The 17,092-nt window shown below is 36.6% G+C and overlaps 1 protein-coding gene across 1 annotated transcript in view; it reads right to left on the bottom strand.

Moving 5' to 3' along the window:
* Positions 13,099-17,092, bottom strand: part of LOC107611099 (ATP-dependent DNA helicase PIF1-like) — a 10,409-nt gene continuing 6,415 nt past the window's right edge. The window contains exon 3 of the mRNA XM_016313061.1: positions 13,099-13,296. Coding sequence (XP_016168547.1) covers positions 13,099-13,296 — 198 coding nt within the window. The remainder of the gene's footprint in view (positions 13,297-17,092) is intronic.

Below are 17,092 nucleotides of genomic sequence, written 5' to 3'. Positions count from 1 at the left end.
TCACCCTTACGACGTAGGGTCAACAGAGTATCGAGATTTAACCTGGAACACGTGTTGGCAAGCCACAGTTCTTACCCAGGGAAACTCGTATCTCAGATATCATTATTCATAAGCCATTTCATAATCGTAATCATTATTTAATCATTCATCAAAGCCATAAGTCACTTTCTATTTCTCAAATCTCTTCAAACTCATAAATCAACTTTTCCTCAAAATCAATTCTCTTTCAAATCTTAGTCACTTAATATAACATTTTACAAAACTTCAAAGAGACTTTCAATCATCACCTTAAAACGGAACTTTCTTGAGAAGACACAAGACTCTAGGGAAGAATAACCTGCCTCACTTCTTAAACTCTTTAGAAATCCTCGGAATCATAATTACTCAAACTGAAATCATTTAAAATGGAGACTTGAAACCAAAACCACGGCATATAGGCCAAAAGTTCCGAATCAGTTTCAAAACCAACATTATTTAAGCCCAAAGACCCAATTTCTTTTCATTTTTAAATCGGAAACTTTCCCAAAGGCTCAGATTTGTTTAGTTAAGATTTAAAGAATACTTCAAAAGCAATGCGAAATTAAGTAATCAAAGTTCAATTTCCTTTAAAACCCACAAAAACTCCTCCAAAGGTACTTCTTTGATCAAACCGCAAAACATAGGTCCCCTTATGTTTAAATCAAAATTAAAACATAAGCTTTCCTTAAAAGATTAAACTTGAATCACCTGTTTCATAATAAATCAAAAACCCAACAATAGAACCTCTCGAATCCAATTCTTTTCTAAATCATATTTTAAAACAAAATCTTGAATTTCATAAAATTTCGGCAAATCAGTTTAAAATCAGACTAATTTCAAAAATTCATATCCTTCTCATAATTCAAGAAATCAAATCCAAACTCAATCCATTTTCAATGAACCAAACTCGTTTTCCAAAATTGTAATGAAATATTTCAGCAACCAACCATATAACCAAATCAAACAACAATCCAATCCAACCATAAATACGTTCATCACAAAATGGCCCAGCAATACATAAGGCTTATACAACCACCAAAAGTACATTTATCACATTAATATCCATTTATAACAACTCCAAATCATAAAATTAAGTTCTTTGAAAAGGCCCCTACCTCGAATACGACTTAACTATGCGACAGAAACTCTTTTTCTCACAGCCCGCAACAACACAACCTCAACCACAGCAACTTTAATCCCGGCACGTAAGAACCAAACTCAAACCTAAAGCATTAACGTTGAAAGAAACTTAGAAACATATAATAGAATAGAAGCCATAGAGGTTCGGGATGAGAAATAACTTACTATACTTACGAATAAGCCAGAGAACATAGCAGTGGCAACTCCGATGACGATGCAGCAGCTTGATGTCACATGCAACCGTCTTAGAACCTAGCATGCAAGACCCGTAACTCGATCCTATGACACCAAAATCTCATATCCATAAACAACTTAAAACGGAAGTACTATTTCAAAGGTTCCGGAACGAAACGCTTACCCAAACAAGGAAGGACGGCTGAACTGAAACAGTGGTAACTCTGATGGTGGTTTCGGTGATCACAGCCACGTTCCCAGTTACCCGAACGGTTGCAGAGGATCCTAACGGTGACTGCACATGCAGATCGGTGTCGGCAGCAGCTTCTGACGGCGACTGGAGCTATGGCGACAGCTACGGTTCTCCCCGGCAGCTCTGCTCGACGGTGACAGACCCAGAGGCGGCGACGATCACACGTGCAGCAGCAGCAGCCCGCGATGATGGCGATGGCGGCGGCTCTGCACGGTGACGACGAAAGCTTCGAGGACAGTGACCCGCGGCCTCCTCTCCTTCGCGTCTTTGTTCTCGATGGCGACGCAGCGTGGTTGTGGCACGACAGATGGTGGCGACGGTGACGTGGTGGTGGCGCTGGCTTCCGTCGGTGACGACGGCATGGATGGCTGCAGCGACGCAAATCCTTCTCCCTCTTTGCGTCTCTCTCTCTCTTGATCTCTCTCTCCTCTGGCGTGGGTGGCTGGCGCGACGGCAAGCTGGGCAGCAAGGCGTGGCAGATTCGGCGGATCGGTGGGAGGCGGCAGCTCCCTTTCTTCTCCCTCACCCCCTCGACGCTTCCTCTCTTTTCCCCCTTTCCCCGATTCTATTTCCCCCTCTTCCCTTTCTTTCTTCTTTTCTTTCTTGTTTCCACTTACAAAACCGTGTCTCTGTGTGTTGGTGATGAAGAGTGAGGTATGTGCTGAGTGTGTGAGCCGTGGGTGTGGGATTAGGTGAGAGAGATGAGTGTAGTGTTAGGGTTTGGGGGTAGTTTAGGTATTTTCATTAAAAATAGGGTTAGTAGTATAATTTCATAAAATAATTAGGAAGATAAAATAATAATCAAAAAACCAAATTAAGTATAAAATTTCTATCTTTAACATACTTTCCAATTACAAGTTGTAAATTATTTTCCATTCGAATACTAATTTAATAAAAATTAGAGATAAGTAAATTAATTCTCCTATCTAGAAAGCCCAGAGGTATGGATTTAATTACCCTATATACAACTAAAACCCATGCAGAAATCCTCATATGTAGTCATTGTTTCATATTCTTTAATCATTTTATATTTGTTAATCATATGATCAGACAAATCTGCCGAATATTTTAATTGATTATCTTGGTACAATTCTTAGCATCATATTGTCATTACTATCTTTGTGATTGTTGTCTAGTGGTGTAGGCTGTTGAGTTTGGACGAAAGCTTGCTAGAAAACTCTTCTTTTATCATGTTCTTGAGTATGTCCAAGCATTTTATTTGACGCTTTCAATTTCTGTTGTTTCAATTATGTTTTATCAGAAAGTTGACAATTCTATGGTGCCTTACTATTTTACTCTAGTGCCTTATTATTTTGATTCTATTTTTTGTATTTTTTTGGTGATTTGGATATTTTTGTTTTCTTAAATTTTTGTGTTTATGAATTGAGTGTCTTAGGTAACTACATCATCATTATTAACATAGAAATATTAATTTAATTTTGTTATTGATTTTGTGTTTTTTACAATGCATTGAATTAGGATAGTTTGTATTGTGGAGTTATCGATAACCGTCTTGGAATTTAGTTTAGAGCCCTTTGAAAGTGATAGTCGCTGTGATGCTAGGTTATAGCATAAAGGCTTCGAAATCTAAGTTAAGAATTCAAGTACAATTTCAATAGGAAATGCAAGACCGTGAGGAGCTAACAAAGGAAATAGATGTGCTCAAAGAAAAACTTGAAAAGCAACAAACACGCCAAGAGGAAGAATTAGCTCAAGTGAAAGCTCAATTGGAAGCTCAACAAGCCGTTGTGAACTTTTTCATAGCGCGCTTTGACAATGAAAGAAACTAGACAATGAAAGGTACTCCTAAAATTGCTTATGGTTTTAATACATATTCCTAGATGATTCATATATTATTAGTATAGTTTAATTTGTATATGGATCTATTTATTACATTTTACTTGTGTCATGGTTGAGAAATGACAAATGTCCTATTATTAGGTTTGATAAATTTGGTTGTGTATTGGCTGAGAAATAAGTAGTGAATTAGTTGTTTTTTATGATACCGTAGACGGTGGAAATATCCAAGTTTTAGGGGAGATTTTGCCAAAATTTTTCTAAACATTTTGGATAAAAGTTAATGGAAAAAATTATAATTGGTGTTATATCTTGTTTCTAATTTTTTCTTTCGGTTTTTCTTATTTACAGGAGTGCTAAAATGGTGACAACAAGCTACCATAAGTGTTCAAGAATATTTTGATTCATAGAGACACTAATCTATGTTAGACTTTTAACTTTTGGTTGAACTTGTACAAGAAATATAACTTGTAGAACTAATCAATGTACTCACTAATGTGATTTTGTTTTAAAACAATTTTAGTTAAATAAAGTATGATTGAATTATGTATGCTTTTATATATTATATAAATGTTGACTTGCTTAGTAAAGTAGTTAATATATCAGTTAATTAAAAAAATAATTTGGTAAATTATGCATTTAATTTGTATTAAAAAATATTGTTACAAAAAAATATTTTGCTTTTGTAACTAAAGAAAAAAAGTTACAAAATCAAGTTATATTTTGTAACAAAATTTTATGATAGGAAAAAATATATTGTCACCAAAAATATTTTGGAGATCAAAATTTGTTATCACTTTTGTAATGACTTTTGGTTTTTTGTATCAGAAAAATTTTTTACAAAATATTACTTTGAATTGTAACAGTTTCATTTTTTGTTACAAAAATTTTTTGTAATGGGAGACACTGCAACGGCCCCTTTTTTGTTACAAAATCCTTTTGTTTCAAAATTTTGATTTTTTGTAACAATTTTTCTTGTTACAAATACTGCTTTTTCTTGTAGTGTAGACTGGATCCACACTAACCCTATTGTTCAGCACTGGAGGAGAATCGGCAACCTCTCAAGAAAGGCGTTGATCACACACAGCCTGTCATAGAAGAAATCATTCAGAGTTGGAGGAGACAGTAAAACTGAATTGATCCAGAAGAATAAAGCATCTCCAAGACTTAACCATCTTCTTATCATTGCTTTCACCATAAATTGAGTAACGTTTTCTTTATTTTCCTTTTATGCGCTTTAAACAACAAATCAACTTTTCTATCCAGCTGACTAAGATCTTCAAATTAACCATAGCTTGCTTCAAATCATAATCCTCGTGGGATCGACCCTGACTCACTCAGGTATTACTTGGACGACCCAGTGTACTTGCTGGTTCAGTTGTGTGAAGTGTAATTCCGCGCACCAGTCGTTGCTAACTTGCTTGTTTATCAAAGATAAACAGAAGAAAGGAGTGTTGTTGCTATGCACGAAGAAAAAATAATAGCTAGTTGAAAAAAAAAAAGAAAAGTTAGAAGTCAGGTGAAGAAAAAAAAATTGTTAGTTGAAAGAGAAAAGAAAAGTCAGAAGTTATATGAAGAAAAAGAAAACAGTTAAAAATTAATGTTAGTTGAAAAGGAAAAGGGTGGTTAAAATTTATGTGAAAAAAAAGAAAGGTTAAAAGTTATGTCAGGAAAAAGAAAAAATTAGTTGAAAAAGAAAAGAAAAGTTAAAATTATGTGCATAGTAAAAACGTTCCTTTAATTCTGAAAATTTCAACAATTCCAAAATAAGCAAGTTTATGCTCAATTCTCAACAATTCAAGATGCCAAAACAAGTAATGCAAATGTATGTGCAGAGCACATAATCAAATAAGTATTAATCACAAGCAATTGGCATAAGTTAAAATAATTTGGCGTTGACAAAGTTAAAACCTTGATAAACATGGTAAACAATGAAAATTCAAACACCAAATTATAATGAAGCATGAAAGTCACAATTTGAAACAAGAATTGAAAACCTCATGATCTATGTGACTTAATGTAAGTTAGGTATGAATAAAATAAATCAAATTAGCCACATAGATTAAAAAACCTTCAATCTCGTGAGTTTACGCAAAAAAGGCACTAATTTTCAAAAGAATTCAAATTCCGGTCAATTGAAAGTCAATTAAGGATATTCAATGCCTATGAATAACACACAATTCAAAACAAGCAAAGAAGTTAAAGAATTGACCAAAACTTGTAAGGAAGTTCTTGAGGAAATTTCCAAAACAGTTTAGCAAACAAGATTCTATTGACACAAAATTCCGTCAAATAGAATCTTGTTGCACAGAATAAGACAATGTTAATTAATGAAATAAGGTTAGGAAAAAATCCTGCAACATTTTAGCACTAATGTTGCCTTGTTTTCCAAATTCAACCAATCAAATCAAATTTCATATGAATGCATTAACAATTAAAAACACAAAAACCATATATGAATTCATATGAATTAAACACTATGCCAACATACAGTAATAAAACAGCCATAAGCAATTAAGCCATAAAAAATAAGCAATGAGTAGCAAAGGGCACTCAATAGGCTAGCATACAGCACCAAACAGCAATAAGGAACAACAGTAGTTGATTCAGTCAGCATTCCTTTCATTGAATTCAATAACCATTCTAGAAGCAAGAAGTATGAATTCAAACAATTATTCATAACTAAATCCAACAATGAAGTTCAAATTGAAATAGGAACTCAGCATCAATCAGCAAGGATAGAGCAGCAATAACAATTATGCAGCAACATCATCAAACCAAATTAGCACAGGGGTAAATCATCCAGCAACAAACAAACCAACAAAAATCAAAGAAACAGCAACACTCCTAAACAACATTATTAATCAAGACAAACCTAAATCCACAAACTAATTCAGATTATCTAACCACCTAATCAACTAAACATGCATAAACTAAATAAACTATGCTAAACAAAATTAACTAGCAGCGATATAATGAATGAAACAGAACTTAACGAAAGAAAATGAAAATGGGAGAACCTGGGAAGTAGAATTGGCACAAAGGAAGGGAAGGGGAAGGTTGATGATGATGAGTGACAGGCCAAAGCGAACACAGCCGGCCTGGTGGTGCGCTGGCGTAGTGGCAGCAGCAGAGGGGAAGTGAAATGGAAATAGGGCTTTTCCCTGTTCTGGCCTTCGAAGGCAGTGGAAGGGGTAATGGAGCAAGGGGTGTGTGGAGCTTGTGAGTGGAGGGGTGGTGGTCTTGGCTGTTGGCGCTGGCAAAGGTGGCGGTGCCGCGGCTGCGGTAATGTGGAGGAGCAAAGAGTAATGGGCAAGGGGAGGGAGAAAAGATGATAGAAGAGGAAGAAGAAATGGGGAAAGGGACGTGGCGGCAGCGGCGGTCGCCGACGGTTAGGAATGGTGGTGATGGGATGGTTCTGTGCTCGCAGAGGTGTTACAGGGGATGTCACGCATACGCGGGACTTATGAAAGTGGGGAGCGACGCGTACGCGTCTAGCAGGCGTACGTGTGATAGGGTGAAAAACAGAATATGACGCATACGTGCGACGGGCATGCTGGAAAAAAATTTTTGCGTACGCACTTAGGCGTGAGGATGCTAGGCTACTGAGTGCCCTTTGCTACTATTCAAAATGCATATAAACAAGAAATAATAAAAAATTTGCAACTATTCACATTAAACTTTAAAACTAACCAAAATTTTGTTTTCCAAATCAAAACTATTGGACTATTCAAAGTACTTGAAATATGCTCAAACAAGAATCATTTCAACCATCCAAAAATTAATTGAAAATTTTAAACAAGCAATTCAAGTAAAAAAGGCAATTTAAAACAAGATTACTAATTATTCAAATATGCATTTTAAAACAAAAATCTATTAAGACAAGCTAATCAACAAAGAGACATATTTACAAGAATGAAATAAAGGAGGGAAGTTGGAATGTTTTACCATGGTGGGGTGTCTCCCACCTAGCACTTCTATTTAGAGTCCTTAAGTTGGACTTTTTGAGAAGCTCTCATCAAGGAGGCTTGTGTTTCCATTCTTCCTTGAATTTTCACCCATGTTTACATCTTCCATGGCTTTTGATATTCTGAAGCTTGTGCACCCAATCTTCTTGTGGGTTCTCTTTATGCCATCTAGGTGACAAACATGCGGAATTCTCAATTCCTATAACTCAATAGCAACCAAACTCATAGTCCAGTGGGTGAGAATTCATAGGAGAAAAGGAAAATAAAAACCAAAGGTAATAAGAACAAATAAAATAAATACCTAAAACTATAAAAAATAAGGAATCAATCAAAAATAAATTATTCACATATTCACATATTAATAATAGCCAACAATGTAACACCATTGCAACTCCCCAGCAACGGCGCAAAAAACTTGATGTTTAGGATTTGCGCTGGTTCGGTAATTTAGACAAAACAATTTCGTTGATGGCATAGTCCAAAGCGGCAATCGAATCCCCAACATCAAAGTTTAAATAAAGGTTATCACAAAGAAAACCAATATAAAAAATCGAGAGCATTGAACATCAGGTCGTTCTCCCTAGGAATTGCAATAAAATGTGTAATTATTAGCTATGAGGGAATTGGGGGTTGATGATGGCAATTGGCAAGAAAATAAAGGCAAGAAAGTTATTAAGCATGCAAGGGAATTAAAACTCAAAGCAAGTAAATAAAAAATGGGAATTAAAGTGGCAAAAAGGAACTCTTGACAAGGATTAGGAATTAAGGATTCCTATCCTAATCATACATCACAAATATGGTAATTACGAAGAATCAATTCCAATTAGTCAATCCTAACATCGAGGATAAGTCAAAAGGGCATAACTGATCTCAATCCACAAGTCCTAATCAACTCACTAATTAACTTAGTGAAAGACTAGCGTTAGTGGAAACCAAACCAACTAACAATCCTAACACAATATCGAATGGACATGTATGACTCAAGGTCATCTAATTATCCAATTCCAAGCCAAAAGTGTGAAAAACTATACAAAAACTATAAGAGACATTTTATCAAACACCTAGCATTGATAAAAGGAAAATTATGATAAATTACAATAGAAATAAAATATACTCTACCAATTGCATGAGAATAATAATAAAAACTCAAATAAGCATTAAAGAAAGAAAAAACATCAAAATTGCATTAAAGAAAATCAAAATTGACAAATGTTCATAAACTAAAAGTGGAAAAATTGAGAAAATAACAAATGAAACTAAGAAGATCAAGGCAAGAGAGCATGAAAACATAAATGAAACTTTACAAAAACAAGAATTAAAGACTAAAACTAAAGAGAAATTAAGCTAAGAACCATAAATTCTAGAGAGAAGAGGGAGGTTCTCTCTCTAGAAAAACTAAGCTAAAACATGTTAAAACCTAAACCTATGGACTAGGCTTGGAAAGCCCTAAAATTGCCCCCAGCGTAGCGCAATTAATGAGCTCACGTGACAAGGGTCACGCGTACGTGTGGCCATGAGTTCCACCAACTCTTAATTTCTTCATGAATTCTTCATCTTGCATGCTTTTTCTTCACTTCTTTGATCCAATCCTTTGCCTTGGAAACCTGAAATCAATCAACAAATATATCAAAGTATCAAATGTAATTTAAGTGAATAAAATTTAGCAATTATAAGGCCTAAAAAGCATGTTTTAACTTTCAAACGCAATTTAGGAAGAAATCATAAAACTATGTTATTTCAATGGATAAATGCAAGAAAAGTCAATGAAATCTACCCAATTAGAGCAAATAAATACCATGAAATGTGGATTCATCAGTTACCGACTCCTCGTGAGGACGGTGCAAATGCTAATGAATGTACTGAACAAATCAAGAAGCTCTATGAGGAGGTACGACAGAAGATACTGCGTTAAACTGCTCATTATAAGGCTCAAGCCAAAAAACATAGGAGATCAACTATTTTCATTGATCGAGAAATGGTTTGGATTCATCTGAAAAAGGATCGATTTCCTCAGTCACACAGGAAATTATCTCCTCGGGTGGATGGACTGTTCAGAGTCTTTGAGGGCATTCAAGATTGAGCTTCCATGAGACTATGAAGTATCTGCCACCTTTAACGTTGTTGATCTGTTACCTTACTATGAAAAAGATAACACCAAGCCTCTTCCAACCCAGGGAGAATGATGCAGGAGCATCTATTTGGTCATTAGAAATATTAGTTGAAATAGTAAAGCATAGTTATGTTATTATAGTATGCATATAAAACTGTCCTACATCACCTAACACTCAAAACTCCTCCCCCCCTTACTACTATAAATAAGTCCATTTATTCCCTTTGTTGTATAACTTGAGAAATAAACACTTCTTATATTATAAGCTTTATGCTTGTCTGCTCTGGGCTCTTTTAAGAGTAAAAGGGGTATATCCTTGGCTTGGCCAACCAAAGTGGGTTCTTGGTTAATATCACCATAATCGAATTGTTAACCTCTCTATGATTTGTGAACTAAACAATGTTCTGGAATCATGATGGTGGGTCTGACCAGCGTCATCAGGAAGGCTTGGCAATGCACTGCATCGGCAGGCACCCTTTAGGTTCATCCTAGCCTCGAAGGTGGTGATATGTTTTTGGGGATCCTTCATGCCATCATACCTCATGTTTGTGAGCTTATCGAAAGTTTTTTGCAAGCAGATCTTGAGGATTCTTGCATTGAAAGAGGTTGTCCCTATTACCACGGGCTCATACCGACGCCTTTTTCAATCAACAGAGGTGTTATCTTCGGGTTCGGGATATCAATTACGATGACTTCCACTGTGGAAGTATCTGAGCTCGTCTTCCTGGCATCGTCAATATTCCTCATGCCCCTTCCTACGGTCTGTCTGGGTTGTTCGGGACCAAGATCTCCTGTCCTTTCTTCCTTCCAACTCAAAATAGGTGTCCCGAATGAAACAAAGCCTGGTAACAGTCACGGGCAAATACCTCCCTCTCCAGGTTTCGCAACCTGTGTCTAAGTTCTTGGATGATGCGGGAACTGTTAGAGCCTGCTCCCCCAAAAGGTCGTTGGCTGGAGTTACAGTTGTGGCTAGGGTTACACTAGTGTGGACGATGCCGGGAATGCGTAGCCCATTGGTGTCCGGTGCTGGTGTTGCGGAGCATGGTATCCTCCCCCTTCAGCCTCATTCATGGTGTGAGGGGGCTCTACTTCCATTCTGTGCTTGGCCTTTGGTCCTCATAAACAACGCCAATGTTTAGTGGTTACCTAGACGAGACTTTTAGTAAATTGGGACCGAGAGTTCTAGCAATAGAGACTGAACTAAGGTCGCTGAAGGGGAGCTTTTGGGGTCCCCTATTTATTCCATGAGCAGCGTCATGAAATTCTGAATTTGATGGGATTCTTGGTCATTTCTCTCCCTTTCCATTCCTGGTATAGAAGGTTATTAACTCTTAAGATCCCATGGTCACAGGTTTCACACTGGACTCGGACACTGCTCACTTCGTGTTTGGGCCTAGATGCTATTCGTGCCCCTAGCTTGGCTAGAAGCCGGGTCCAAAACTGTATTGATCATTTGAAAGCTATATGATTAATCTTTAATCATGTACTCTTTGAACAAAGAGGAAATTCTATTGTTATAATTATTTTTTGGTGACATATTATTATGGGCAAGTTACTCAAAGAAAATAATTAGAATCCAAAATTACCAGATTGCAACGTTTCTAAATTGAAGATGCGATTGCAACTTTTTCATATCTATACAAACTCGCTACTAAGTGGATTCAAAATCAACATAAACCACTATTACCAGCCGCGGTTTATGTGAAAAGTGGCTGAAGCAGAAACCGCTATATGTAGCAGTGGTTTCTGAAAGAATAATAGAACAAAGCATAAACTGCTATAGGTAGTAGCGATTTATGTGAAAACGAGGGCTATTGTAAACCGCTGGAGGCATTAGCGGTTTATATGTTGTTGCATACTTTGACCATGGAATTGGAGAATGCCCCCTTTATTCTTGAACTTCTATTACCAATGTCTTGTGTATTGTTAAGTTTCTCCATTATTATGGATTTTGGAATGTAGTTAATGAATGAAAACTTTGTGTAAGTTTGGTTGAGCATTCAGAAGCATGAACGCACGTTCAAAAGTCTTGAACGTTGGATCAAATTTGTTTGGATAATTTTTTTAACGATTTTTATCGTCAAACATACCTTTACTTGAAGCAACATTTTGTAACTTTTGCTTTCAACTCTTATCGTTGATAATTGATTGTAAAATTTATTCTCTCAACTACCATTTTTCACCTTCTTACTTTTATACATACACGGTCATCTTCATTTTATTTATCAACTATCTTTCTTTATTACCTTCCTCATCTTTTCCACATGCAAGGTCATTTTTATTTTATTTCTCAACTATCTTTCTTCATCTTTTATGTTCATTTTATTTTATTTTATTATTTTTGTTTAATTTTTGCTAAACCAAACACACAGTTACTACGAGATCTTGCTTTGTATAAGAAATCAGGTGAGAAGGTAGTTTCTGTAGCAGCTCGATATCTGATTGGATTATTTAGGGAGGTGATTATCCTCTTTGCTTCTTTCTTTTTGTGCATGTCCATAAGTAAGGTAAGACCAAAAGCATATAGAGAAGTTAGTGCTACAACTGATGTTCCCAGTGCTGAGTTGTTGATATTGTACACAATGATTCTGATAATGAGAGTGGTGATTCCGATTACTCTGTAGGCAGTGACTTTGACAATTACCAGGAAAATGATGTGATGAGTATCAATGGTGATGATGATGAGATAAGTTCTGATTCCAAAGACTGGTGAGAATGATGAATATGACACATAAATCGCTATTGCCTATAGTGGTTTATGCTTTGTTCTATTATTCCTTCAGAAACCGCTGCTGCATATAGCAGTTTCTGCTTCAGCTTCTCTTCACATAAACCACGGTTGATAGTAGCGGTTTATGCTGAAAAAGTTGCAATTGCGCCTTTAGTTTGGAAAAGTTGCAATATAGTAATTTTAGGTTCTAATTATTTTATTTAAATAACTTGTCCTATAATTTTTATTATTATTATTATTATTATTATTATTATTATTATTATTATTATTATTATTATTATTATTATNNACCTTAATTAAATAATTTAAATCTCTTAATTACTAAATTAATAATTTAAGTGGTTCAATATTCCGTATGATTTTTGGAATTTTTTGTTTTGTATCTTGAATATATTATTAAAATGAGAACAAACTTTTCTTTTTCTTTTTATTATTACACCAACTAGTGTATAAACCCGTGCTTAGCACGAAAAATTTATAAAAAAAAATGCTTCGATATTTAAAACAAAAATACAAAATAATTATTATTTTAAGAAATTTATAAATTTATTATCAAAATCAAACTTTAACATAAAAAAGGGAGTAATAATTATTTTATATTTTTTAAAGTAAAATAATTATACACTGATACAGAATTTAAAATAAAATTAAAATATTTACATTAGAATACTATTTTTTCAAAGACTTCTCTATAAACAACATTGATGGTTGAATTTGCAGACATTCCTACGTGATTCATAAGTAAAACTTTTAAACCTCTCTTACTCTTAACTCTTGAAAGTGCCACATATAATTGGCCATGTGTAAAAACTGGTCTGGGCAAGTACAATCCAACATGAGATAAAGTTTGTCCCTGAGACTTATTAATTGTCATGGCAAACGATACTATTATGGGAAACTGTCTTCGTTAGAATCTAACTGGGACGGTTTCATTTGTTGGTACCATATTCATTCTTGGAATCAAAGCAATATGACCAACATTGTTACTCGTTAAGACTTCACATTCTATGACATGATTTTCAAGCTTCCTAACTTGTAGCCTTGTACCATTACAAAGACCACTGGATTGGTCAATATTCCTCAGTAACATCACCAGAACACTAACCTTGAGTATTAATTTATGTGGAGGCAAACCAGAGCAATTTATGCTATTCAGTAATTCAGGACCATAGAGATCTAGTTGACTCTCTATATTCCCTTCATCCATACAAATGGAATCTGTAACAACCCCGATTTTCGAGTACGCGAGATCTTTTCTGAAAGTACGAATTTCTCTAGAAGATCAGTAAGGGGAAAACCTTTGATATATCGTCAAGTATCTTAATCCTCATTGTCATTATGTTATCTTTAAGTTAGAACCTTTCCCGAGGCAAGCTCGATGATGCAGTCGCGAAGAACCTAGTTTTTGAACCGTATCGGTTAGGAGTTTTAATTCGGTTTTTCGTAAATAGTCTTCAATTTGTGTTGAAATCATGTAGAAAAGATGGGGTTTTAGTGGCTGCTAATTTATTTTGAATTTTGGTAAAAATCGGTTGTTGAAAAGAGTGAAAAACGGGTAAAAACAGACAAAGAATCTGAAGAATTTACGAAGAATTAGGTATTATATGAAAAGTTAAACTGTTTCAGTATAGACTTAATGAACCTATACTTGGGGTATGCTAACTAATCATACCGAAATTTACATAAGCTTTAAATACATACGTTAAATAGAGAAAGCAGAATAAAGTGAGGAAGCACAAAGAACGGAACAAACAGAGCAGAATAAAGAGACAAAGCGAAGAGAGTAATATGATAAAGAGTAGAGGACCTATTGAGAGGTCATCTGTTGCATTAAGGCAACCTCAGAGATATCTATATGTTCATCTACTGCATTGTAGCAGTCAGATAGATAATGGTGCAACCACTGAGAAACGCTTTCCTGCGGTACAAATCCATATTTTATTTCTGTAAGGCAGAGGGATTATTTCCTGCTACAGAAGTACCGTGACCACCTGTTCCATTTCTGTAGTGGCAGAGGGGTTATTTCCTGTATACAGAAGGTGTGTCGGCATACAACCCTGCAGTGGCAGATGTGTTATTTCCTGCGTGCAGTGGACCCTGTGGTGGCAGAGGGGTTATTTCCTGTACACAGGGGTATAGCCAACAGGAAAGCCATATCCAGCTAGTAATGCTGGGTTACGTCGGGAGCGGGTAGAAACCGACAAATGAGCTCATTACCTGCACTAGGACTAGACATGCATCATTCTTGTCTGTGCATTATTCTCTGTTGCATTCCTACTTGTGTTTGATCAATTTCTTTATGTTTGTTTGCTTGAGTGCTATGTCTATGCTTTATTTTCTTGCACTCTTCTGTTTATGTTCTGTTTTCTGTTTTCCCTATCTATTTTAACTACTGTTTACTACTTTACTGTATTCTAATATCTATCTGCTAATCGGAATCAAATAAATGAACGTAACTAATAACCCCGACCCTACTAAGAACTCCCCAGTTCTTACCCCCTTCTCTCCCTTCCTCCCCCTCAGATGGAGACAGGCGTGATCTTCTATGAGTTCGAGGACCCTTACGTCTACGAGGATCTGGTACATCACAGTTACTTCATTATGGGTTTGGAGCCTCGTATTAGACGATATGCGTTACCTAATCGAGCTTTTCAACATCCTCTGTCTAGCCCGCATTTTGACCCTGATGCTCCTTACGACTTTCCCTTATCCTGGTTACACCCTGACGCACCTGGACATCCTTTTCCTGATGATCCTGAGCACCCTATACCAGCTCAACCTTTGAATGAGGCGGTACCTGAGCCTATCATTCCTGATGAGCCTGAGTTAGCTGATGACTACGTACCTGTGATACCACCAGAGTGGGATTTTCCCTCTGAGCCGATCCCCGACTTTCCACAGCCTGATGAGCCGGCACTACCAGACGGTGAGGTAGCTCCTATATACGCGAACGGACCTGTGCTCGCGAATGGTTTTGTACATAGTGACAGCAGTGTTTCTGGTGGATCTGAGGACATAGTTGTAGCTGTGGACGATGAGGAGGAGGAGGATCCAGAGATAGAGGTAGAGCAGGATGAGGAGATGGGTGAGCCTCATGATGATTCTCCGAACGGCCACGTGTAAATATAGTTTGACTGCGGAAAGGGGCATTCTTTTGATGACACTCTAGTCTAACATTATCAGATAGTTAGTCTCTCACTTGTGTTAGTACACTCGAGAGCTAGGAGCTATATAGTGGTTAGGCTAGCCTGGGCACCAGCTTAGTAGCTTTTTGTATGGGCCAGGCCCTGGGAGTGTCGTGTAAATATTAGCTACGTAGGATGACGAGGATGTAAACTGACTTGATCTTGTGTAAACGCTACATGTTTTGTTATAGTGTACATGATGTATATTATCAGTTGTATTTCTATGTTTCTTTATGCCGCTTTTCTATTACTCCCAATGTATGCTTGCTTATTTTACCAGACCATCCGCAAAAATTAAAAAAAAATTACTCGTAAAATTGGCATCGCTCTAACAAGGAACATGCTCATATATTAAATAAATAATAATAATTTAAAAGGATAAGTTAGTAACACTTAGCTTCTTGTATGACCATGGCATACTGGAAGTTGGGTCGTTACAAGTTGGTATCAGAGCAGTTCGTTCCCAATAGAGCCTGGAAAAATGCTTTGACTAGTTTAGTGTGCCTGCAAGTACCATTCACTATTAGGAACAGAACTTTTATACATGATCTAATCTGTTTGCCTCTATGTGGTTTAGAAGTTATTCTAGGGTTAGATTGGTTATCTAAGTATCATGTTTTCCTTGATTGCTATGAAAGAACTGCTGTTATTCTGTCTAATAGTTTAGATATTAAACCATTTCTATCTCATACTTTATATCTGAATTCTGTAAGAGTTACATTAGACGGGAGTGATTGTGAGGGGTACGTTCTGTTAGCGGCTAGCTCAAATGATAGTGAACTAAGCTTAGAACGAATCCGAGTGGTGAAGGAATTTCCTGATGTTTTCCTGGACGACATACTTGAGTTTCCTCCTCAGCGAGAGATAGAATTCTGAATTGAACTTGTACCTGGAACCGGACCAATTTCCATAGCACCGTACCGGATGTCACCATTGGAACTTGCAGAGTTGAAGAAGCAGTTGGATAAGCTACTTGGAAAGAAATTTATTCGTCCCAGCGCATCACCTTGGGGAGCTCCGGTATTGCTAGTAAAGAAGAAGGATGGTGGAATGAGACTTTGCGTAGATTACCGACAGTTAAATAAAGTCACTAATAAGGACTCGGAAGTTATATGCTAAATTATCAAAGTGCGAGTTCTGGACAGAGAAGGTGGCATTTTTGGGACATATTATATCACAGGGAGGAATTGCAGTGGATCCTTCAAAAATTGAAGCAGTAGTGCAATGGGAACCACCTACGACCATTACAGAAGTTCAGAGTTTTCTCGAACTTGCTGGATATTACCGGAGGTTTATTAAAGGGTTTTCACAGATAGCCTTACCTCTGACTTACCTTACACGAAAGGAAGTTCCGTTCGTTTGGACAGCTGAGTGTGATAGAAGTTTCAAGATGCTTAAGGAAAAGTTAACAACTGCACCTGTATTAGTACTACCCGACCCACAGAAACCTTTTGAAGTATACTGTGACGCTTCTCATAAAGGACTTGGATGTGTGCTGATGCAAGACAAAAATGTGGTGGCTTATGCTTCCCGGTAGCTGAGACCTCATGAACGAAATTATCCGATGCATGACTTGGAGTTGGCTGCAGTAGTGTTTGCTCTGAAGATCTGGAGACACTATTTGTATGGCGCTCAGCTAGAAGTTTTCTCTGACCACAAAAGTTTAAAGTATATCTTTGACCAGAAGGATCTTAATATGCGATAGCGAAGGTGGAT

The sequence above is a fragment of the Arachis ipaensis genome, chromosome B08 (assembly GCF_000816755.2).
Source record: "Arachis ipaensis cultivar K30076 chromosome B08, Araip1.1, whole genome shotgun sequence".
NCBI lineage: Eukaryota > Viridiplantae > Streptophyta > Magnoliopsida > Fabales > Fabaceae > Arachis > Arachis ipaensis.
The sequence above is the reverse complement of the archived record's forward strand: the minus strand, read 5'-3'. Positions and strand labels throughout refer to the sequence as shown.